The sequence below is a fragment of the Uloborus diversus genome, unplaced genomic scaffold (assembly GCF_026930045.1).
Source record: "Uloborus diversus isolate 005 unplaced genomic scaffold, Udiv.v.3.1 scaffold_13, whole genome shotgun sequence".
Taxonomy (NCBI): domain Eukaryota; kingdom Metazoa; phylum Arthropoda; class Arachnida; order Araneae; family Uloboridae; genus Uloborus; species Uloborus diversus.
This window is the reverse complement of record NW_026557987.1, coordinates 6,222,297-6,246,464: the sequence shown is the minus strand read 5'-3', so window position 1 is coordinate 6,246,464 and position 24,168 is coordinate 6,222,297. Positions and strand designations below refer to the sequence as shown.

At 35.8% G+C, this 24,168-nt stretch overlaps 1 protein-coding gene across 1 annotated transcript; it reads left to right on the top strand.

Moving 5' to 3' along the window:
* Positions 1 to 2,737: 2,737 nt before the first annotated feature.
* LOC129232646 (dehydrogenase/reductase SDR family member 7-like) lies at positions 2,738 to 23,433 on the top strand. Its single transcript, XM_054866778.1, has 7 exons — positions 2,738 to 2,862; positions 6,528 to 6,677; positions 12,144 to 12,250; positions 13,932 to 14,124; positions 17,336 to 17,382; positions 18,956 to 19,075; positions 23,263 to 23,433. Exons 1-7 carry the CDS (start codon positions 2,748 to 2,750, stop codon positions 23,431 to 23,433), a joined length of 903 nt encoding a protein of 300 aa, XP_054722753.1. The 5' UTR covers positions 2,738 to 2,747.
* The last annotated feature ends 735 nt before the right edge of the window (positions 23,434 to 24,168 follow it).

Genomic DNA, 24,168 nt, shown 5'->3' with positions numbered 1-24,168 from the left:
TTTTCAAGATGGCTCAATTGTAGTCCAGAAAGATTTAAGTATTTAAAATATATCTCGAGGAAATGGTGCTAGCGTACCATATAAACCTTTTCTAAGTTGAAACTGTATTTATTTACGTAAAGCACAAACTGGATGCGTCGCGCTTGGCTTTGCATAACAGATTCTTTTTCTTTTAAAGTTCTGAAAAAGAAAAATTGTAAGAAATAATATTTCATTGAGAAGTAGCGATTGATTACATGAAATCAGCTAATTATTATGGGCATGTTCGTATAGAGTAACCGGTAAACAGTTGACTATCCAGACGTGCTCGAAAGGAGCTACCGGTTGATAAAAACTAATGGAAATATCCTATGGACACTCACCGTACTAACCACTGACATCATCAAAACAACCGACCGGCGCAACCGTCACTCTGCAGCTTCAATTTCGAAAAATTTCTGAGCAAAAGACCATGAAAACTCCTCCCCCCTAACATCATCGAAGGTTGGCTAAAAGAACGTTTTTGGAACTTCAATTTTCCGGAGAAGGCCTCAAATATCTGCTGATCCTAACATAATATGAGCACCGTCTAGAACTGCGTTTTTCTAACAATAGTTTCGAAATATATTCGGGGGAGAACCCCAGTAGCTCTTTTTTCCTAGAACGGTTGACGGTAGTCCACACTTGTGTTTTCAATTTCAAGTAATTACCAGGGGAGGGTACCCAAATCTCTCCTTCTCCAACATTCAATATTACCAAAGATCGTCTAAAACTGAGTTTTAAAAATACAATTTCGAAAATTTTCTGGGGGAGAAACCCTTGGGCCTGCATTTTAAAATGAATGTTTAAATTGCAATTATGCTCATATTGTTAATACTTAGATTTAGATCTAGTAATGACTCCTTTTTCCGGCCGAAACCGGAAGCTGAATCCACTCTCCATCTACTCATATTATAGAAACTGTTGGATCTGTTAAAGCTTTGATGTGTTCTTCCTTAGTATTTTTTTTTTCTGGGTACTTTTCCATTAGCCCAGGCGCAAGCGAAAATCGCCAAATTATTACTCCCAACGCCAAGCGATAATTCGCCAAGCGAATACGCCCAACAAGGGTTGTAAGAAAATTGGCGGATTTCTATATCAATTTGGCGAATTATCGCCTGGCATTGGGTGTAATCGTTTGGCGATTTTCGCTTGCGCCCGGCTAACGGAAAAGTATCTTTTTCTGTAATTTTCATAGCGACCAGAGCTGCTACTGGATTATTGAAACTCATTTCCATTTTTAACCCCCGACACACAAAGGAAGGGGGTTATAAGTTTGCAGTGTCTGTATATCTGTGTATCTGTGCGTGGCACTCTAGCGCCTAAACAAATGGACCGATTTTGAAAAAAAAAAAAAATGTTCGAAAGTAGAGTTGATCGAGAGTGTTCTTAGCTAGGTTGCATTTTTGGATGACATTAATCAACGAAGATATTAATTGAAAACATTTGATTTTGTGGAATTAATGTCCCTACTTTAATGGCGACAATGGAGAACATTGTTCTTTCTATCTTTTTTTTTCCTTTTTATTTTTATGCTATCGGGTCTGTACTGATGAAGATTTTTGGAATTAATCATGACGGAGATCTTCAGAGGGAGATGTTATTTGAAAACGCTGATATCACCATTCTAATAGAGACTTGAGGAAACGTTTCTCTTTCCGAAATAAAAAGTTTTTTGTACTATTGTCCTCATTTAAATGGGAGATTTAAAAAAAACTGTTGTGCTTGCTCTGATTATAATGGTATTTTATCTCTGAACTTTTTAGTATTTTAATCAGGACCGTTTACGTTATTTAGAAACAGTGGATTTCCTTCTCATGGGGATTTTAAAGGTTTGATGTTCTCACTCTAAAGGGACATTATTAGAATTAGGATTTGAAGTGACTGTTGACCCTATTTTGTGACGATTTCTCCGGTAAGAAGCTATACAGTAATTTAGATAGCCGGTGTAGCGCTGGACATCATTTGTCGGGGATCGGGATTATAAGGGAAATGTTTGACTTTATTTAAGAATTGTTGACCTCACTGGAATTGGAATTTTTGAGAATTACCCGTACTAACTTCTTTACAATTCTTGAATGTTTTCTCGATATATGTTGTGTGATTTTTTGTGTGTCTTCCCAGTTTCACCGACATTTCATCCCCCCCCCCCCACCCCTGATTTTCAGTTTCAATCATACCTTTTGATATATTAAAGAGGGGAGACAGTTTGAACTGTCGGCGAAATTGGAGAAAAACCATTTTTGGTAACTTTTTGACCTCTGCCTGTGTTGACAATTAACTTGAATCGATTGAAAAAAAACTACATCAACGTGAGCGAAGCCGCGGGTAAAATCTAGTAGCAAATAAAATACGTGACATTGATTTTTAATAATGTAGGGCTTTTAAAAGGGTTTTCAATTTTCCCTTTTGCTTCTACAGTTGCGACTCAGTCGGGGTTTTTTAAGTATTTTAATTTTATCGTTGCTTGTAGCCTTACAATTTCAGCAAGACATTTGCTAACATTGTCACATCAGAGTGACTGCTTAACAACTTTGGGATAATCGCCAAGATTAAAGATATGCCAAGTACTCATATCGGAAAAGTAGCCCGGTAATAATCGAAGAACTGAAGTAGCAAAGAATTATCAATTTGATGTTTGCCGCCCATATCTCTGGATGAGATTTATCTCCGATAGACACCGGCGGGAGATAGGGGATGTTTGTAGTTCTCTCCGGGGAGGCTCGAACATGTGGTTGCTGGCGTTGTTGTTCGCTTCGATCGTCGTGTTGCTGGTTCTTTTTCTCAAGTATGTGGATTCGGATCTCACACTTTTCTACTACGACTGGAAGGATGAAGCCCCTGGTACGTAAAACATAGGGAGTAATGGAACAGTGTTTTAATTGTTATTTGACCAATGATGTAAACAGGGAGTGCCCATCCCCCCCCCCCCAAAAAAAAAATCTCGACTCTCTTTTCGTTTATTATTATTATTATTATTAATATTATTATTATTATTATTTCGCTCTCGTTGTTTATTCTATTTATTTCTTTTTAAGCATAAAAAAATTATTTTTTATTTAGTTATTCATTTATTTTAATTATTGTTATTATTATTATTACTTTATTAGAAACGTTCTGTGCAACCGCCAATGACATACCACGTACCACCCCCCCCACCCCAAAAAAAATCTCGACTCTCTTTAGGTTTATTATTATTATTATTATTAATATTATTATTATTTCGCTCTCGTTGTTTATTCTATTTATTTCTTTTTAAGTATTAAAAAGTTATTTTTTATTTAGTTATTCATTTATTTTAATTATTATTATTATTATTATTATTACTCTATTAGAAAAGTTCTGTGCAACCGCCAATGACATACCACGTACCGCCCCCCCCCCCACCCCCAAAAAAATCTCGACTCTCTTTAGGTTTATTATTATTATTATTATTATTATTAATATTATTATTATTTCGCTCTCGTTGTTTATTCTATTTATTTCTTTTTAAGTATTAAAAAGTTATTTTTTATTTAGTTATTCATTTATTTTAATTATTATTATTATTATTATTATTATTACTCTATTAGAAAAGTTCTGTGCAACGCGAATGACATACCACATACCGCTCCCCCCCCCCCCCAAAAAAAATTGGATAGCGCAACTTGTGCCATAATCCCCCCCCCCTGTGGGCACCCCTGGATGTGAATCGTTTCACTTTATTGTATCACTTGGCGTACTACTGCACGGCTTTGCCCGTAATAGAAAATTAAAAGGTCTTTTGGTTCGCCTGTATATTCAAAAATAATATATGGTGAATTGTCTCGCCAATTGGCTTGTGCCCATGTTACGGTTCCACGTTATGATAATTTCGTGATTTAGTCGTCCATCTTATGATATTTTTGTTCTTAAAATTGGAATAGAAAAAGAACCACATCGAACTTTCGAAAAATCGCTTCGGGGTGCACACCCCCACGCTACGTTATGATAATTTCGTATCTCGCCAAATGGCTTGTGCCCATGTTACGGTTCCACGTGATGATAATTTCGTAATTTACTCGTCCATCTTATGATAGTTTTGTTCTTAAAATTGGAATATAAAAAGAATCACATCGAATTTTAGAAAAATCGCTTCGAGGTGCACACCCCCACGCTACAAACTAACTTTGTGCCGCATTTCATGAAAATCGGCCGAACGGTCTAGGCGCTATGCGCGTCACAGACATCCAGACATCCTCCGGACAGACTTTCAGCTTTATTATTAATAAAGATTATTATTGTTATTTGCTCTCGTTTTTTATTCTATTTACTTCTTTTTAAATATTTTTATTTACTTATTTATTTATTTTAATTATTATTAATATTATTACTTTATTAGAAAAGTTCTGTGCTACGCCAATGACATACCACATACACACACACACAGAAAACTAAATAAATAAATGAAATAAAATCTGAACAGACTAAATATAACAAATAATATAAATTAAAAAATAAAGCAATGAATAAATTTAAATAAAAAAATAAAAGTAGTTTAAAAAATCCCCCCCCCCCATTTGGATGGCGCTACTTGCACCATAATCAGGGCCTGATTACTGAATAGGCCAACTAGACCGTGGCCTAGGGCCCCCAATTTTCAAGGTCCCCAAATGGCCATTTTTTTTAAACCAATAGCTAAAACTGTTTTTACCAATGGCTAAAATTGTAAGGGTTGACTACACAGGGGCCCCGAAGAAGCATACAGCCTAGGGCCCCCTAATATCTTAATCGGCCCCTGACCATAATCCCCCCCCCACCCCTGTGGGCCCCCTCGATAAAAAATCGTTTCAACTTATTGTGTTATTTTTTACTTATGTAAAACCAGCTGTATTGTCCCGCGTTGAACGGACCACCTCGGAAATAAAAGTAGGGTCAAGCAAGTGGGGGTACATATCTTGCATTTTGGAAGGGTGGGGGAAACAGACTGGAAAATATACAGGTTTTGGTACAAAATATTTTTGAGACTCAATAAAAAGCACCAAACCAGTCAGGAAGAAGGCACCTAGTAGGTTATAATCTTGACTAGTAAGTATCAGAGCAATAAAAGGAAGTATTGCACTAATAATAAATAAATTTGGCAATGAGGGGAATGTGGTAAAAGTGAAATAATTAAGATAACTTTTTTTTTTTTTTTTTTTCAAAATGAACGATCTGAAAGTTTGTTCTGAAAATTACGGTACATAAGGGAAGAACAGTATTTTATGATAAAATTTGCATTGAATTATTATATTTTTATTTTTAGTAGTAAATTTGTATCTTCAAAAAAAGGTGGAAATTTTTCACCTTCATGAGGCAAAGTGAAAAATTATTTTTTTTCCTTTCTAATTGCGACCATTTTCTATTCAATTACTCAAAAAATATTTTTATCAAAGAAATGAGTAAATAAAAGAATGAATGAAGACATGAAAAGGAAATGAAACAATAAACGAATAAATGAATAAATAAAAAAGCTAATGTATGAGAAAAAAATAAATGAGTGCATAAACTAGTGAATGAATAAGGAAATAAGTGAATGAATGAATAAATAAGGGAATTATTAAATGAAGGAATATAAATGAAATAATTAATAAAAGAATTATTAAGTGATTTGATATAAGATTGAATGTGTAAATGAAATGAACTATTTCACGTTGTCCTATCCACTTTGCCCCCCCGCCCCCCTCCAATGCACTTGAATAAGCGTACAAAAGCATTTGAAATACAAATAAGCTTAATATTTAACAGTAAAGCAATGCAAAAAAAAATTTGCTTTTTTTCGCAAGTAAAAATACAGTATTTTTCATTCATTTTTTTTTTTTTTTTTTTTTTGCAATTTTCTTTTTCTTTTTTTATTGGATATGCTTTGTCCTTGTTACCTCTGCAGTTTTAGAATATAATTTTATTTTAAAGGCTTATGTACGATAATTACAAATAATTATCTTTAAATTACATCTAAATTGTGAATTTCATATTCGAAAATTTGTTTTTTTTTCCTGAGCAATCACGATTGCGGCGTCCATGTCCTACACACACACTCGCTCATACACACAAGCCTTTACACACCTACACACCCTTACGTGCATACACACAGGTCTACGCACACACACAAGCCTACACATGCACGCACGCGCGCCTGCACATACACACACGCCTGCACACTGACACACAACTATATACACGTAACCGCCCTAGAGGAGGGGTAGACTTCGGGGGGGGGGGGGACAGGAGCTGTTTCTAGGGAAAATAGCCCCCAATGAGTAGGGCCCTGTCGCAGCTTGTGATCGCGAAAAGCATGATTTGTATTCAAAATTTCAGAATTCAAGTTTTTTTTTTTGGTTAGTTTTTAATGGGGATGCGTAGTAGCTGCTGTTTAAATTACACTTTCTTTTTCCTATTTTCTTCTTTGCAGCCGCCTTAGCTTCAGATTCGCTTGTTTATATTTATCTTCACATTTTCTTGAATATCATTCAACTTTCAATTCTTATTTACGGAAGTTGTTTGTCTTTCAGGTCTCCTGAGAAGGAAGGTCATTTGGGTGACGGGAGCCTCTAGCGGCATTGGCGAGCACTTGGCGTACGAATTGGCGAGATATGGCGCTCGCCTCGTCCTCTCTGGTACCAACAAGGAAAGGCTGGACAACGTGAAAAACAAATGCCTAGGTAATAAGGCGTCTGACTTTTTCACGTTACGTAAATTAAGGTCCTTCTGCAAATTTGGGATGTTCCCTTACTAAAAAGTTTTAACATTAACCGAAATAGCGGATTTTTCTGTATAAGATGTAGTTTGCTCGGAGCTTCTGAGTCAATTAGAATTGCACCTTTTTATGTTTTAGTACACATTTTAAAGACCATTCAAGTCTTTCACCAGTTTTGCCAGATGGTCACTCACACAAATCCAGATTTCCCCAATTCCCTTCCAACTTTTCCCCAAAAAGCGATGTTTTCAATCAAAATTCCGCAAGTTCAAAAATTGTTTTTCCACTAATATTTTCATAAAATGAATTAACTTCCTATGATTCTTTTTTTTTTCTTGAATTCAAAATTCCCCAACTTTTTTTTTTTTTTTTTTGTCTTCATAAATACAAGCGCCTGCATCTAGAAAGGACTTTTACTCAAATTGGATTTTATTGGTTGACCCTGGCCGACCGAGAGATAAGAAATAGTCGAATACTTTTTCTACTCGATTTTACTTTACTACTTTGTTTCTGTACATTTTAACTATGAGCTTTGTATATATTTGTCCAAGAACATTCTTCAGTCATCACACTCACTTATTTTTTACTAGTTTCACGTATCAATTAGTTACTCACGCTGAACACTAACGCGAATTCCGTAACATAATATTCCACATAATGCGAATTCCATAAAGTTGAGCAAAGCTAAACTAACACTGATTAAAACGATGTAACTACCATATGTAAATACGCGAATTTAAATACGAGCAAAATTCTTTTTCCCTGAGGATTTTTTCCCCCTCAGGTTCCCCCCCCCCCCAAAAAAAAAAGAAAATCCCCAAAGAATTCCCCTCAAAACCCATTTCCCCAAAATTTCCCCAGAGAGCACAGGATTTCCCCAAAATGGGGAAATTTCCCCTAATCAGACAACACTGTCTTTCACTAGTTTTTTCCTTTTTTTTTTCTTTTACAATATTTAACTCTTCTTTCTTACAAACGGTTAAATGTTTCGCATCTTGTTGGTTCCGTTTTTTTTTTTCTCACAAGCGTTATTTACGGGCGTTTTTACACTTTAAAGACAAAGTAAAAAGGCGCTATTTATCGGCTTACTCATGGGTTTATTATTTTTCAAACATAAATATTTTGCAATTTTTTGATGAAATATTTCTTTTAATGTAACAATTGTACATGTTTCTTACCACAAAGATCACTTATTTTGGATGATTGCGCCATGAATGGCCCCACTAGATGGCGCTGACGCTTAACGGGCCTTGACAATTTATGACTTTTCTGTGTTAAACCAATGCAACTCATGCATCCACCAACCAATGTCAACGTTTCAAAGTTTGTTTACTTTTGATTGGATGTCGCCCATTTTGACCGCAAGAGGCGTTGAGCGGAACCCCTGCATCCACCAATCAATGGCAACGTAATGGAAACAGGGATTCCCAGTAGCGCCCTCTTTGTTTCCATGAGTTTCAACGTTTGTCACGGCCTATAAGCGTAAGCAAATTTTTGTGGGGCCATGCTCCATGGTATCAGGTTGAGAGTCTTTCGATTTACAAGTTTTCTCTTCGTGTGGTATTTAGCGTGAATGAATAATCTAAAACGATAAACTGAAACGCATGCAAAATTGAAACTTTTTAAAACTCAGAAAGTCAAAAAGATAAAAAAAACAAAAAGGGAAGACAGAGAGAAAAGAAAATTTTTTCAAAATTAAAAAGTTTGATTTCGAAAGTTTGAATGCAACAAGTTCTCTCAATCACCGAAGGAATCTACTCAAAACTTGTGGGGCAATTCCACGGGTAACTGAATGACATTTTTGAAGCAAAATCACATGCATTTTGTCATATTCCACACAAAATATTCATTTAAGAATCTTTTCTCCTCATGTATTGTTCTCTTTAAGCCTAATTTAAAGGTGTAGTGAAGTTATCAAAAAACCTTTTGGTTGATTTTTACAAACTGACTGACGTATAGCTGACTATAAGATAACTGACTGACAGGCCAGTTGCCTTAATGTCAGTCAGATAACATGTTTTTAATCTGCTCACTAGGGTGGTTTAAAAAAACTTTTTTTCTAGAGTCCAGGCAAACCCCTATATTTTTTAGACTTACAAATAGTATTTTGCTGTTAAAAGTTTTGCTACTTAATCAAATTTTAAGAGAGTGTTCAATCCCTTCATGTAACATTAGCCGTAGTATAAAAAACACACCCCAGATGTTTTTTTTTGTGAATAATTATTTTATTGCAATGAATATGCATATTACTAGTGAAAATTATAATATTTAGCATCGTTTTTTTCTGTTCAATATAACTTTTTAACCCCCCTCCCCATGCGTATCATGTTTGGGAAAGGGGTTGAGCACCGTCTTTCTGTTGAAATAAGAAGCTAAAATTCTTCCAGTATATTACCACCCACAAGTCTAAACATATTGAGGGGTGGCCCGTTATGTAGGAAAAACTTTTTTGAAGTGAAAACTTCTTTCGGCGCGTTGAGCACTTTTGAGGTGGGAAAAAAAACATCCATTTCACGACACCGAAAAGCCGTCACCTTACCAACACCGGAATACAGCGCATGCGCGACTTCTCCCTGCTCCTTTACGTGCAATTTTTTCGTTAAGATCGAGGCTCAGTGGCACGATCGGCAGCGCATCAGTCTCAGAAACAATAAGCTATCCATCGTGAGTTCGGTCCTCATCCTCATATAATATTTCTGAATTGAAAACTTCTTCAGGCGCTGGGTGTTTTTTGAGATGAGAAAAAACAATGTTTCTGATATCGATGAGACATTGTGCTAGCCGTTGCCACTCCGAAAATGGACTGCTAATTGTTGTGGTTGCTGTTTATATTTCACCGGATAAGTCTTTAAGCACAATACGAGAATTTCTGAATGAAAATTAATTTTCTTATTCTAAAGACGCTTTTGTATTACTTCAAGATAAAATTGGGAAGAGCTTTGATGATTTGCCACTGATTTTGAGTGGGGATTTCAACATCAACTTTGCAGATCATAGAAATCTACCATTAATTGACTATTTAAATGGAGAATTCAATTTAACGATGTTCGATGATTGTAATCTAAGCATAACGAGTTATAAAAGTGCAGTTGATGCCGTCTTTAAACAATATTTAAACAGATTCGAATCAAAGTTTTTAATTTCCTATTTTGGTTACCATAAACCTGTTACATCAGTTTCGGAATATAATAATGATGATGGTCATGGCGTAAAAAAATCATGATATTGAATCTCTACATAGTTTAAAATGCAGTCTTCAAAAAGCTTCTGTTTGGTGTGAACGCGCAAAACTCGAGAACTACCAGGTCGATTTCGCTGAAATTTTCACAGTATCTTTCTTTCAGCACCGAAAATTTTTTCAGACCAGTTCGAAAAAAAAAATGACGAGTAGTTCTTTTTTTATTCCAATTTAGGCCCAATTTTTGCATAATTTCTCGAATTTGGGGGGTGAAAAATGACTTGCACATATTAATATTACATATCGTTGGAAAGGGTAGAACTTTCTTCATTCTACGAAATTTGTTTCAACGCTCTAACTTAATTACAGCGGGAGTTATTTGCGGTTTTATCTCGAATTTTTTTCAGGCTTAGCTGAAATTTAGGCACTACTTTCTTCATTAAATCTATAATTAAAAAGTAAAGGAATTATCCCACAGTTTTCATTTTTGACACCATTGGAAAAACTGATATTTTTTACTCCAGGTCCATTTCAACCCGTGGTCGAAAAACTAAGCTTCTATCTCGAAAGGAAAAAAAGTTACAAGCCTTTTAAATCATGTTCAAAAATCTCATGTCTATTAAAATTGTTAGCCATTTTCTTTCGCATTTTAATTCCTTAAACTTATTCTACTTTGTGCTTCCATGGTTATGCTTTTTAAATCCATATTTCACGATTTAATTTCTTAGAAGTATTTTAATATCTTTCAACATTGTTTGGGAGGAAAATTTTTCATGATGTTTTTTTTTATTTATTCATTTGAGCCTGATTGTTGAATATACGTCACTTGACACAATTTTCTTGACAAATTTCAAAGTGGACCGGGCAAAGCCGGGCAACGCAGCTAGTATGAATATATAAATTCGAAAAAATGAAAAAATTGGATTTTTTATGTAAATCATATTTTTTTTTATCTGATTTTTTTTTTTTTTTTTTTTTAAATGAACCCCAAATTATCTGGCATGCCTTAAAATTCGAAGAACTTATTTTCTAATATTTCCTACATTTGCATCAATATTTACTTTATAAACGAACGGAAATAGATCAACCAAAATTTATATAATTGATGCTCGCATTGCTGACAAACGTTGAAACTAAACTGTAGCTGATATTTTGAATCTACAAATTATAAAACTTTAATTTTTGAAACTACAATGGGGTTGTTTCCAAAATTTCAAAAGTATTTTTTCTGAAAGGGCATGCTTAAAAACATAGGATCTGACCATTTTTTGATAAATTTGTTTACGTTTAATATTTTTTAAAAAAAACTACTTGAATCGGAGCGCTTTCATTGTTTACGGCTTCTGCCGATGATATGACAAATGATGAAATGCCATTCTGTGTTGCAATTCACAGAGCAAAATATTTAATTCGCATCTTTACTCACGTGTAGTGGCAACGATAGGGTTGATAGCCAGCGTAGAGCGCAATTTTAATTCGCTGCTTGATTATCATAACGTGGAAACGTAGTAGAAAGATGCGGCAAATTGCATTATTTGTGACGACATCAAGACCACGCCTTGTTTAAAAAATCGGACATTTTAAAAAATTAATTAAAAAAAAAACTGCTGGGAAAATGAAAGTATTTTCTGGGTCCATGTTTTTTTTTTTTTTTTGCTCATTCTATCCATTTCAATGACTAAAAGTAGTACTTTTGACTGAAGGAAACCACCCCATTAGTTATAAATGAAAATTAATCGCACACTACACGCGCGCGCGCTTACAAATACACCAAATTTTTTTTGGATTATTAAGTTTTCACTTCTGTCGGCAGTCCCATGTTGAGAATATTAAATGATGATCATGCCGTGGATCGAAAACACATTTATTAATGTTGAAGAAACTATCTACATAAACAATGACAAAATATGTAATACTTAACCAAAGAACCGAAGCAGAGTAAGCACGTAGACTATTTATAGTTTTAGTCCAGGATTAGTAAGTTAACCAATCAATATACTTCTAATGTAAAACAACCAATGAGAAATAAATAAATAAAATATAGACAAAAGAAAAGGACTAAGTTAAGAAAATTTAGGACCTCACAGAGAGCTTCAAGTAAGCCCTGACCAATAGCAAAGGTTTTTGAACTAAATTTACTTTAACCAATTAAAGTGCGATTATAGATATTTCAACATCCCATGACTACCTTTTTTTTTTTTTTTTTTGCTTGTATTTTTAAACCACCCTACTGCTAATCTTAATGTTTTATAGAAACAGGACGACTGACGGAAGATGATGTCCTTGTACTGCCCTTCAACATGACGGACTTGGACGCTCACGAGGATTGTCTCAATCAAGTGATCAAGAAATTTCACAAAGTACGTATTGCACTGAACTGGAATATTACATCTCTTGAGACAACAACAAGTTGCTGTTACTCTGTTACTGTTACTCCATGTGATAGTGAAATAATGAAAAGAATTTTAAATAAGTAGAAATAGAAAGACAGTGGCGTGGCTAGCATGGGTGACACCTGGGGCAGTAATTCGTGGTGTAACCCCCCACCCCTACAGACGCAAAAGGAAAACAAATTTTTATGTAAACATAGAAATATGATATTCATGCAGTTTTCAGATATAACTTTATTTGTGTCAAATTTGAAATTTTAAGTGTACAAAAAAAAAAAAAAAAATAGAAAAGAAACAAAAGTTAGGTTCTGTGGGTTTACCCCCGGAAATTTTTTTAAATTTGTAGCGTTAAAAATGCATTTTAGTTTCATATTTTTCAAAAATTTGCAATTTCACCTTTTTTCAATAATTTTGACCCATTTTTTCCCTTTATTACAAAGTGTCACACGCTGCCTTACCTTTTGCTACAAGTCCTATGTTCTATAAAAGGGCTGTCCATAAAAGTAACGTTTTTTTTTTTCTTTTTCTTTTTTTTTCAATTTTCAACCCTTCCTCTCTGCTACAAAATATCACACTTCGCCTCCTCCCACCCTATTGTCACAACTGACACAATTCGTTTAACACATTTTATTTTTAAATGTGTGACGTCACACTTCTTGTTACCCCCCCTCTCTCCCTTGTCACAAGCAGTCACATTTTCACGAACACGCCTACTCCCATCAAAGCTTGGCATCACTTGTGGAGAGCCTCGAATGGATTTTTACTAGCCAAGGTTTTGAAATGGATTTTCAAATTTCCTCAGTGGCTATGATTTTTCCTTTCTTTGTTCACCTCTTTTTTCCAGAAATGATTTACACAAATTTAAATTTTAAATCTGCTCTTTCCCAAGAGGCTCACTTTAGTAGGAGGTGTGGCAGTCGGAGTCGGGTGGTTTTTTATTTTTAATCTATATATATATAAAAATGAATGTTTGTCTGTATGTCATCCATGAACTCAAAAACTACCCGGCAGATTTGGCTGAAACTTTCACCGTTTGTTATTTTTGGTACTGGGAATGTTTAGAGACCAGTTCGAAAAAAATCCGATCGATCGTTCCTTTTTTATTCCAATTTAAGTCACAATCCATTGGATAAATACGAATCTCATTGATAAGATGTTAGCTGTTGCCATTTTTCCTGAGTTTGAAAAAATAAATTCTTTCTTTATTGTTTTATGGCTTTTCATGCAACGGGGGGATTTAAAAATTTTTCTATTTGATATTTTTAGCGATGGATTGATCTCGCAAACTGCGTGAGTACAAAATTTGAGTATAGTCAAGGCTTCACTTGATTATTATGAAAATTGCTATATATATGTATTTTTCCACGGAGAAGGTGCATAATATGCTCATTGAAGCCACTCGCCACCAGGTGGCACTGCAGAGTAGCAACTTCTGCCCCGTTCAACCGATTGTCATGAAAATCAGTATAATGATGTATTTTTTTGTTGGCGTAGCAACGCGCGTCGGGTACAGCTAGTTCAATATATTTGTTTTGTTTTCATATATTTGGAAACGCTGTTATAATGAACTAGTTAAATGAACAAGCTCAAGGTACATCAGTATTCTCGCTCTATCAGAGCCACACTAAAGTGACGTCATTTCCGTTTCCAGCTGGACGTGTTGGTGAACAACGCCGGGCGCTCTCAGCGCGCCGCCTTCGAGGACATCGCCATCGCCGTGGACAAGGAGATGTTCGAAGTGAACGTGTTCGCCCCCCTCCACCTCACCCGGAAGGTGCTCGGACACTTCCTCGAGAACGGAGGGGGACACTTCGCAGTCACCAGCAGCTGCGTTGGGAAAATGGGTGAGTACATACGTACATTGCGTTGAGCAGTAAGTTACAGCCCATAGTTAGGGGTGCCACCCCCCCCCCCCGCAAGTTCAATGGTGCGAATTCTCCACCGAAATTTTTCTCAACCCTCTTCCCCAAACCCTTTTTTAACTCCTTTTTTTTATTAATTTTTAAAAAATACTTTTTATTTAATTATTTTGAAAAAATATTTTGTTTCATTTATTACTCCCTTTTACAAAAAAAGAAGTATTGTATTCGCAAAAAAAAAAAAAAAAATCACTCTAAAATCGACCTTAACCCCTTCAGTCGGAATTATGAAATATTTGACCAAAAATGTTGATATTAGGTACACAGTGTACTATGGTAAAGGGTATCTTATGGACAAAATTTTGAGTTTGTAGGAGAAAAATTAAAAGAGTTATGGCACCTCCAATATTCCAAACGTATATTTTTGAAATCAATATTTCATATACAAAAACGATAAAATACTAAACAAACTTCATTATAAAATGTTCTGCAAACAATTATAAAACATATTATAAGCGTTTGAAACGATTAATTAAAGATTATATATTTTTTAAAAAATCAGGAAAAAAAATCCTCGCTTTTCAGATGAAAATCCATGGTTGGAAAAATGAGCCACTCTCTATCTCTCAATTCTTATATGTCAGTGTTGTCAATCCCAAAACAGAAAACTCTTTCACAGATTATAATAAGCAGAATGTAAAGAGTCAACTACAAAAAAATCAACTAATTAAATCAATTATTAAATGATTAGCAGCTGTTTAAAGTGGTTGTCCGGTATGCCGGACACCAGGTCTGAAGGGGTTAAAAACCATTTTGCTCACCCCAAAAATAAATGTTGAGTTTTTTTGTTCGACTCGACCACACGTGCATATGTACCTAAGAACGTATAGAAGCCCGACACGTCCATTTTGACAAATCCTGTGTTAATTACAACGAGTTTTCTCGTTACGTCTATATGTACGGTATGTATGTGCGTATGTATGTCGCATAACTCAAGAACGGTATGTCCTAGAAAGTTGAAATTTGGTACGTAGACTCCTAGTGGGGTCTAGTTGTGCACCTTCTCTTTTGGTTGCATTCGGATGCTTCAAAAGGGGTCTTTTACACCATTTTGGAAGGAAATCATTGTTAATATCGATGCAAACTCAAGTGGTGTTATCATTTGGCGGACACTTGGCGATATATCGCCAAGCTTTTGGTCGCGAAGTTTTGTCGCCAACTTGGCGACAAATTTGGCGATTTTTTTTAAAATCTAGTTTCAATGTGGCCATTGTTGGTGATATTTAGAGAGTAAACTATTGAATCACATTAAAATTGCCAGTAATGGGGAAATGACATTAAATTGGTGTAAAAGGAAGTCATGTGATGCACACATCAGCTCGTTTTTTTTTTTTTTTTTCATTTTATTTAAGCCTACCTAGAAAATTGCCGTCAAGGTATGACGGGTGAAAATGGCTTCTACATTTGAACGAAGCAATGGCCTATTTGATGATAGCTTGATAGGTGACGTGATAGGTGGTTGTATGCTTGATTTTAACCTTAACTCCAGTGGATTAACCCTAAGTTCCAGTAGATAGCATTCATTGCTGACCGCTTTTTCGTTTTTTCATCCTCCTAAAATCACAGTCTTACCAATAAAACAGTTAAGTTACTGGATCCAGATGAGGATTGTTGAACATACGTCACTTGAGACAACTTTATTTTCGAGGTAGAGCATGCAAAGCCGAAAAACGCAGGTAGCATACAAATTGTTACAAATTCTGTAAATAGTAATTATTTTTGTGATTAATTTGTCGGAATCTAGCTAAATTTGGCGTTTGTTAAATTATCTTTCATCTAAAATAATTGTAGTAACGTAACCCGTAAATAGTTTTTGTCATGAATATACAGCCCCCGTACATTCGGCTGAAGTATACGGTCCCCTCATTTCTGAATGATAAAATTTTTGAATGAAAAGAAAATACGAGAAGCATTTGGAATATTGTGGAAATTTTTCGATGTCTATAAATAGCCGTGCCGCATGATAGAAAGTCAGTCTCGATTGAGAAGTTGTACCGAGAGTGTATTAGCTCTGTTTATTGCGAGGCATTTCGCTGTTTTGTTTTACGTATTTGGATGTAAATACGTGTGTAACCGTTGAGTTTACGGTGTTGATTTACATTTGCTGATGATTAATTTAGCAGTTGTTAACGATCTTTCCTGTACATAGTGTAAATAAATCTCCTGTGTTTTTCTCAAGAACTGTGTCGTCCTTTCAAGAAAGTTTGAAGCTGCACCGGAACCTTTAACAATATAAAGCCAGCATTCTAATCGTTAAAAGTATGTTTGAATGTATTTACAAACCAAATTAAATGAATATGTTACCGTTTAAGTATATAATGCAGATATTTTATATAATAGTTATTCCATGAAATAACTGATCGTATCCGTTAAAGTGTGTAATATGTTATTAATTTGACACTTTAACTAGTTATTCTATGAAATAACTAAATATTCTATAAATTAACTAATCAAAAACAGTTAAAGTGTATAATAAACAATTTATCTAAACTGAAATAACTAGGTATTCTCTAAATTAACTAATGATAGACAATTAAAATAAAAAAGAAGCAATTTATCTAATTTATGCAGCGTATAAATGGTATTTATGGAAACGTACCATAAAATCATTGGTTACACCAAGGATTACTAAAATGACACTTGGAATTACAAAGAACATTATTTCTAAAACAAAATCATTGCGCCAACACGCTAAACAAGTTCTCTCCCTACGGCCTGGAATAGTTCATAAATACAGTAGGGGTGGAAAGTAAATGTATTTGTGTCGTGGAAGATATATGATATAGATTATTTTACACTTAAACGGGCTGCCGATCTAATTATATGAAATAACTAGTTAATCCATAAAATACAAGAAAGTTTTACACTTTAGCGGGCACGATCAGTTATTCCATGAAATAACTAGGTATTCTATAAAATAATGGATTTCGTACTTTAACGGCAACAAAAACATCATACGTTTGGCAAGATGATTTAGACTCGTTACAAGTATATATGTTAACACCCTACGTTTGGCAAGATGACTTGGATTAAGGGCTCTAGGTATTCTATAAAAACTAAAATTCTATAAATAACTAGGTATTCTATAAAATAACGGATTTCATACTTTAACGATAACAAATATATCAAATTTCAGGTGCGGCATCATCGGCCTCCTACACAGCCTCCAAGCACGCGCTGCACGTAAGTATTTTACGGCAACATGCGAGTAACTATGGCATATAGTATACTGCCGAGCTAAGCACAAAAGCAGTACCTGAACTTTTTATCATAATTGAGTTACGGCAACTGGGTGCTTCTTTGCCGCACCTAAATACAATGTTTTAGGATCATTTGTCAATGGGAAATATTTTCTTAAAAAATCTGAAAAAGTTGCATCTTATTCAAACACATGGAGGCACACAACTTCAAACGGCAAGTACTCATTTAGAACTCAGCTGCAGATACGACTTTTGCGCTTAGCACGGCAGTATAACCTCATTATAACGACACTGGCTATAACAAAAACTACTCTTTCAATAACTGAGGAGGGCGAGAAAAAACATTTATATACGTTAATATAATTTGTTTCATCAATACTGAACATAGCTACGATATTTGTGAAAACGTGCTCTGAAGATAGGAATAACAGAATTTTTTAAAAATACCAAGCATTTTCCATAATGCACTCAAAAGGACAAAATAACTGGTCAGAAAGGACAATTTAAGAATTCCTGTAGTTTTCGAAAATTCCGAGAAGATGACAAGAAACGAAGAAAAGTGCGGCTCAAGTCATGAAGAGAATTTCTTATAATTATGTTACAAATTCTGTAAATAGTAATTGTTTTTATGGTTAATTTGTCGTAATCTAGCTAAATTTGGCGTTTATTAAATTATCTTTCATCTAAAATTATTGTAGTAACGTAACCTGTAAATAGTTTCATGTAATGAATATACAGCCCCCGTACATTCGGCTGAAGTATAGGGTCCCTGCAATTCTGCACACTACGATTTGTGAATGGAATAAAAAGAAGATATGAGACATTTGTAGAACGGAGTTGGGTTTTCTGGAATATTTGAGAGATCTCTTTCGATGTCTATAAATAGACGTGCTGCATGATAAAAAGTCAGTCTCAATTGAGAATTTGTACTGAGAGTGTATTAGCTCTGTTTATTGCGAGGCATTTGGCTGTGTTGTTTTGCGTATTTGGATGTAAATACGTTTGTAACCGTTGAGTTTACGGTGTTGATTGATATTTGCTTAATTGCTGATGATTAATTTAGCAGTTGGTAACGATCTTTCCTGTACATAGTGTAAATAAAGCTCCTGTGTTTTTATCAAGAACTGTGTCGTCCTTTCAAGAAAGTTGAAACTGCACCGGAACCTTTAACAATTATCTAGCTTTCAATCATAACTGAGTGTTGAAACATGCGCATTTTTCTTATTGGGAAAGTTTGGTTTGAAATGACTAGAACCGCACTTTCTTGACAACAAGACAGCCCAGAAGACAACTTCGGGGGGGGGACGAAAAAAGTTTCTGTGCTTTTTACGTTGAAACTCGATATAAAAATCTGAAAGATGGGCAAAAGGAGCAGATTCAAGATCAGAAAAATCGAACATCCGGCACAGTGTGTGTGACTTTTCGCTTTGTGCAAAGAAAAAATTGTGTGATAACCCCCCCCCCCTTTTTTTTTGCGTGCCGAATGAATTCCGACCAGAAAATGTACACTTTTCTTGATCTTCTCATAATCTTGAAAAAAGGTTTTTCTCTTTCAGGGCTACTTCGAGACCCTTCGAACGGAGATGTGCAGAAAGAACATTGACGTCACCGTTCTATGTCCTGGACCTGTATTTTCCAGATTTCTGGAGAACGCATTCACCGGAACCGCGGGACAGGTGGGTATCAAACCAGAACCGTAGCCACGGGGGAGGTTTATAGGGCAAACCACCTCCAATATTTTTCAAATCTGTTCCAAAAAAAAAAAAAAATGCTTTTTAGTACACTTTTCTGCGTCGGAAGAAAATTTTAAACTTTAAAGAGCAAGAAAATTTTCATCGTTGGTTATTCTCGTAACTTCCATTCTCATTCACCATTTTTTGCAGAATATGGAGCCCGACAGAGTGCAACTTCTTGACGTACACAAAGTAAAATTGTTTCAATATAAGATCTCAAGTTTTCTTTAGTTTCTACAGGTTTTTGAGCGTGGGACATTTTTTTTTTTCCTTTTTGCAACATCAGATCTCAGACGCGAACGCAAAACTGCAAAATTCGTTAAAGTTAAAACTGCCATACCCTACGTGTAACAAATTGTTAGAAGTGTCAAAACATCTTCATAAAAGAGGAACGGCAGTACTTGTATGCAACTATTCTTTTCATTAGGTAAAAAACATCGATTGCTACGAGAAAATCATCACACATCAGATTTTACTTCTTCCTTAAATCACATGTCCTGTTGTACATTTCCTTACGTCAATTTCCTTAAAGCAGCACCCTCATTCTTTCATTCCCCTCATTCTGTTCTTGTACAATACAGTTGACCCTCGTTTTACGCGGGTGTTATGTTCCACGGAAATGCCGCATAAATCGAAACCGCGCAAATTGAGATCTAATACCACTGTTAAAATACGGGTTTGGTACCGTCTACCGTAGGTAACAAATTACTTCATTCTAGTGGTGACTAATTGTATAATAAGTTTAATGTGTACTTATATCGATTTCTATGCACAGCAACATGCATGAAGAAAACATAAATTAATTTCGTGTTCTGTTTATAAAAAGGAGCTGGCTATGATAGTCTTCTGGCAGTTAAGAATTTTTCTCTGCAGTTCTTTGGAGAGCATTACCGCATCCATGATCACTTACGTCATTTCCATGATAGAATCTTCTTCCACTAACAAATCAGAAAGATCATTTCTATTGTCTAGGAATGGCTCAAAGTTTTCAATGTGAACGTTTTTGGTTGTGCTTCACCGCCGTGGGTATCCTCGTTGTTTTCGTCCTCCTTTGTCACTCCTACAAGCTCTTCTTTAAGTGAGTTCTGAACGGTGTGAGTTTAATAACTTTACTTCTTTAAAGAGTTCTGGAACCCATCGCATAAAATGTCTCCAGTGACCCAAGCTCGATTCTTAGCACGCCAAAACGCACAGTTGATTACTTGTAATCTGCAATCTTGAGGAGTTAGGATTTTGAAAAAGGGGACAATTTTACCTGTTTGCATTGCCGCAACCGCGTACTGTTCGTTCTCGAAAGCGAAGACTAGCACTCGGGATAGATTCCATTTTAAAAAGGGGCGACAAGTTGAAGATGATGGACCCTTTCTGTTCGCACTTGTTATGTCTGTCGTTTTTGACGTTACTTTGGAAGAACTGCTGCACATGTTATTTTGCATTTTTTTACTTCCGGGTTTCCATCCTTATTTTGATAAAATCAGAGCAGACCTGACGCATGCGCAAATTCCCGGAAGGTTTCAGCAAAAGAAAACAGACAGTAAAACCGACACTCATCCGCGTAAAATAAAATAAAGGTGTCAAATCTTAAACCGCGTATGAATCCGCGTAAAATAAACCCGCATAAAACGAGGGTTTACTGTACTGCGCATAAGTAAATTTCTTCATTTATACTTTTCCCGTGGCAACGCCTCTAGGATTGCAGTTTTATACTGTGGTCTCTGGGACGAGTGGCAGAAATAGTAAGACTGCAGCAGCATAATGTATAACCAAGTAAAACTAAAACCAATAAACCAAATAGAATTAAGATCATGTCAGCCTCAGCTCTTTTTCACTTCAAAGAATACAGTCCAGCGAGCCAGCGACCAACAATTCTAATCAACAAAAATCAATAGCCTATTCACAACTCCAACAAACTATAGGGGGCGCTGAAGCCACTGTCTAATGGCGGATGAAAAAGGTAAAACAAACAAATGCCGTAACTTATAACTTGCTTTGTTGCTTAGTGAATGACAGTCGTGTTTGTGGGAAGCTTTCTTTTTCATTCATCTGTAATTACATTGCACCACAAACTGTCTAAAGCCTGTAATTTACCCCAAAGAAAACACGTGGAATTGAATGTTTTACCTTTTTCGGTAGTATTGTTCATGGGCGCCCATATGCAAAATTGTAAGGGGGGGGGGCTCAGATATTTTCCCCATGAGTAAAACGACACAACGTGTATAAAGTACAAATAAAGTATTAAAATAGAGTTAAAAACTCTTTTTTAACTCTATTTTAACACTTGATTTGTACTTGATACACGTTGTGTCGTTTTACTCATACCATAGTACAAAGTTTTCGACTGCTTTTTTACCATTTTCCCCATGGTTTAGCGGGATATTTTCCCCATGGAAACCAATTTCAGGACAGAATAGAGTCATTAAAATTTGATATTTTTAATAACTTATTCATTAATGGCTGGAGAAGAAATGTTTTTACACTTTTGCAAAGAAAAAAGCACTAAAATCAACCAAGTTCTAATTTCTAAGGGGGGCTCAAGCCCCCCTTGCCCACTTATTTGGGTGACCTTGGTAATGTTAATCATCGCAAGGTATAGTAAGCGTCTTCGAGCTCTGGAGTTGCGAATAGGAACGAAATCAAATTTGATTGACCATATAGCTTCCACTAGAAATGTGTTTGGTGAAGCTTTCCAAATGCATATCTCGGGCTCAGACATGAGCCTGATAAATGGCAATTAACAGCGTTTTGACACACAAAATTAGCAGATTACTACAGACACGTGGTTCGGGGATACAGGAAGCCCCTTTTTCAATGCAAAATAGTGAGCTTTTGGATGTAAAAACATCTAGTAAAAGCCAAGTATACCAAGTATACCTTTTACCGGATGTTTTTGCCATTTACTTCTCCGAATAAAGGTTTTTTTCATTTCCTATGAGCCTGATGTTTACTTACATTTTGTTTTTGTAATAATCTTTACTAATAATAAAGCTGAAAGTCTCTCTGTCCGGAGGATGTCTGGATCTCTGTGACGCGCATAGCGCCTAGACCGTTAGGCCGATTTTCATGAAATTTGGCACAAAGTTAGTTTGTAGCGTGGGGGTTTGCATCTCGAAGCGATGTTTCGAAAATTCGATGTGGTTCTTTTTCTATTCCAATTTTAAGAACAAAACTATCATAAGATGGACGAGTAAATTACGAAATGATCATAACGTGGAACCGTAACATGGGCACAAGCCAATTGGCGAGATACGAAATTATCATAAAGTGGAAACGTAACATGGGTACAAGCCAATTAGTGAGAAAATTCACCATACATTATTTGTAAATATACAGGCGAACCAAAAGACCTTTTAATTTTTCTATTACGGGCAAAGCCGTGCGGGTACCACTAGTAGGGGAATAATAGTCCTAAGAGCAATTCTAGATTTGACGAATTCCATTAAACAGAACATAGAAGAAGAATATAAGTGACTTTGTTACGGAAAAAATTGAAGCACTTCTCAAGGATTCTCAATGGCTTATTTAACTATTCTCAAGGACTACATCAGATTGCTAGAAAGTCGCCCGTCAAGGTATGACGGGTGAAAATTGCTTCTACTCTTCTACATTTGCATGAAGCCATTGCCTGTTTGGTGATAGTTTGGTAGTTGAAATTTTAACCCTAACACCAGTGGATGAACCATAAACTCCAGTAGATAGCGTTAGTTATTTTCGCTTCTTCATTCCCCTGAAATGACACAGTCTTACCAATAAGACAGTTAAGTGACCGAATCGAGTTCAGCCTTGCCACAATAAAGACTTTCCCTGCATGATAAACATTACCAAAACATGTTATCAAATCATCATGCGTGACGCGAGTTTCATTGCTGAATCACGCGGGTTACTCGAGCATCGGCTATTATTTATGTGAGGATAAATTATTTAAAACATGTCTCTGACATTTTTATACTTGATTGTATAAATAATATATAGACTTAAAGTAAGGAGCTCTTATTTTATAACTTAAAATAAACTGCATTATAAGAAATTTTTCAACAACAAGCACCCCACAAGTGGTGATGAAAACGTATCTTTTTCTCTCGTGCTAAAATATTTACAACGCACAATAACTGTGTGTTCGATCTCCCCTCCAGAAATTCGGTCAACCCACCCTCCCCACGGACCGTCGGATGCCCACGGATCGGTGTGGGCGGTTGATGGCAGTAGCCCTCGCCCACAAGTTGGACGAAGCCTGGATCTGCATCCAGCCCTGTCTCATCTTCTACTACCTGGCCCAGTACACACCCACCTTCTTCAGGAAGTAAGAGACAGATTTTATTTTCTAGTGTCAATTTGCGTCTGTGGAAATTATCCCGACTCTGTTCCGGTAACTACAATAATCGAGTCGCCATAGAACACTACAACTCGAAGTCACCACAGAACTCTTTTCATCTAACACTATCGTAGTTCCCTCCCAATTCTACTTCAGTCACCACACAGCTTTATTCTAGTCGCCACATAACTAAGCCACTACAGCCTACTAAGTCACTAACTCTACACTAAGTAATCTAGCAGATATTTCCATACAACTTTATTCTAGTCACCCCCACCTTCTTCAGGAAGTAAGAGACAGGTTTTATTTTCTAGTGTCAATTTGTATCCGTGGAAATTATCCCAACTCTGTTCCAGTTACTACAATAATCGAGTCACCATAAAACACCACAACCCGAAGTCACCACAAAACTCTCTTCATCTAACACTATTGTACTTCCCTCCCGATTCAACATCAGTCACCAGCAGCTCTATTCTAGTCGCCACATAACAAAGTCACTACAGTCTAATAAGTCACTAACTGTACATTAAGTAAGCAAACAGCTACTTTCATACAACTTTATTCAGCCACTCCCGATTCAATTTCAGTCAATATGCAGCTAAATTCTAATTAGCGACCTACTATATTCTTGTCACCTCATTACTTTTCATCCAAATCTATTCTAGTCACCACACTGCACGATTCTAGTCGTCACAAAACTAAGTCACAACAGAACTGTATTCTAAGC

Bases quoted from the DNA above. Each gene is read 5' to 3' on its own strand.
- LOC129232646 (XM_054866778.1), top strand. From the start codon at position 2,748: ATGTGGTTGCTGGCGTTGTTGTTCGCTTCGATCGTCGTGTTGCTGGTT. The intron at 6,678-12,143 runs GTAATAAGGCGT...AATGTTTTATAG, and splicing joins CGTGAAAAACAAATGCCTAG to AAACAGGACGACTGACGGAA. The intron at 12,251-13,931 runs GTACGTATTGCA...TTCCGTTTCCAG, and splicing joins TGATCAAGAAATTTCACAAA to CTGGACGTGTTGGTGAACAA.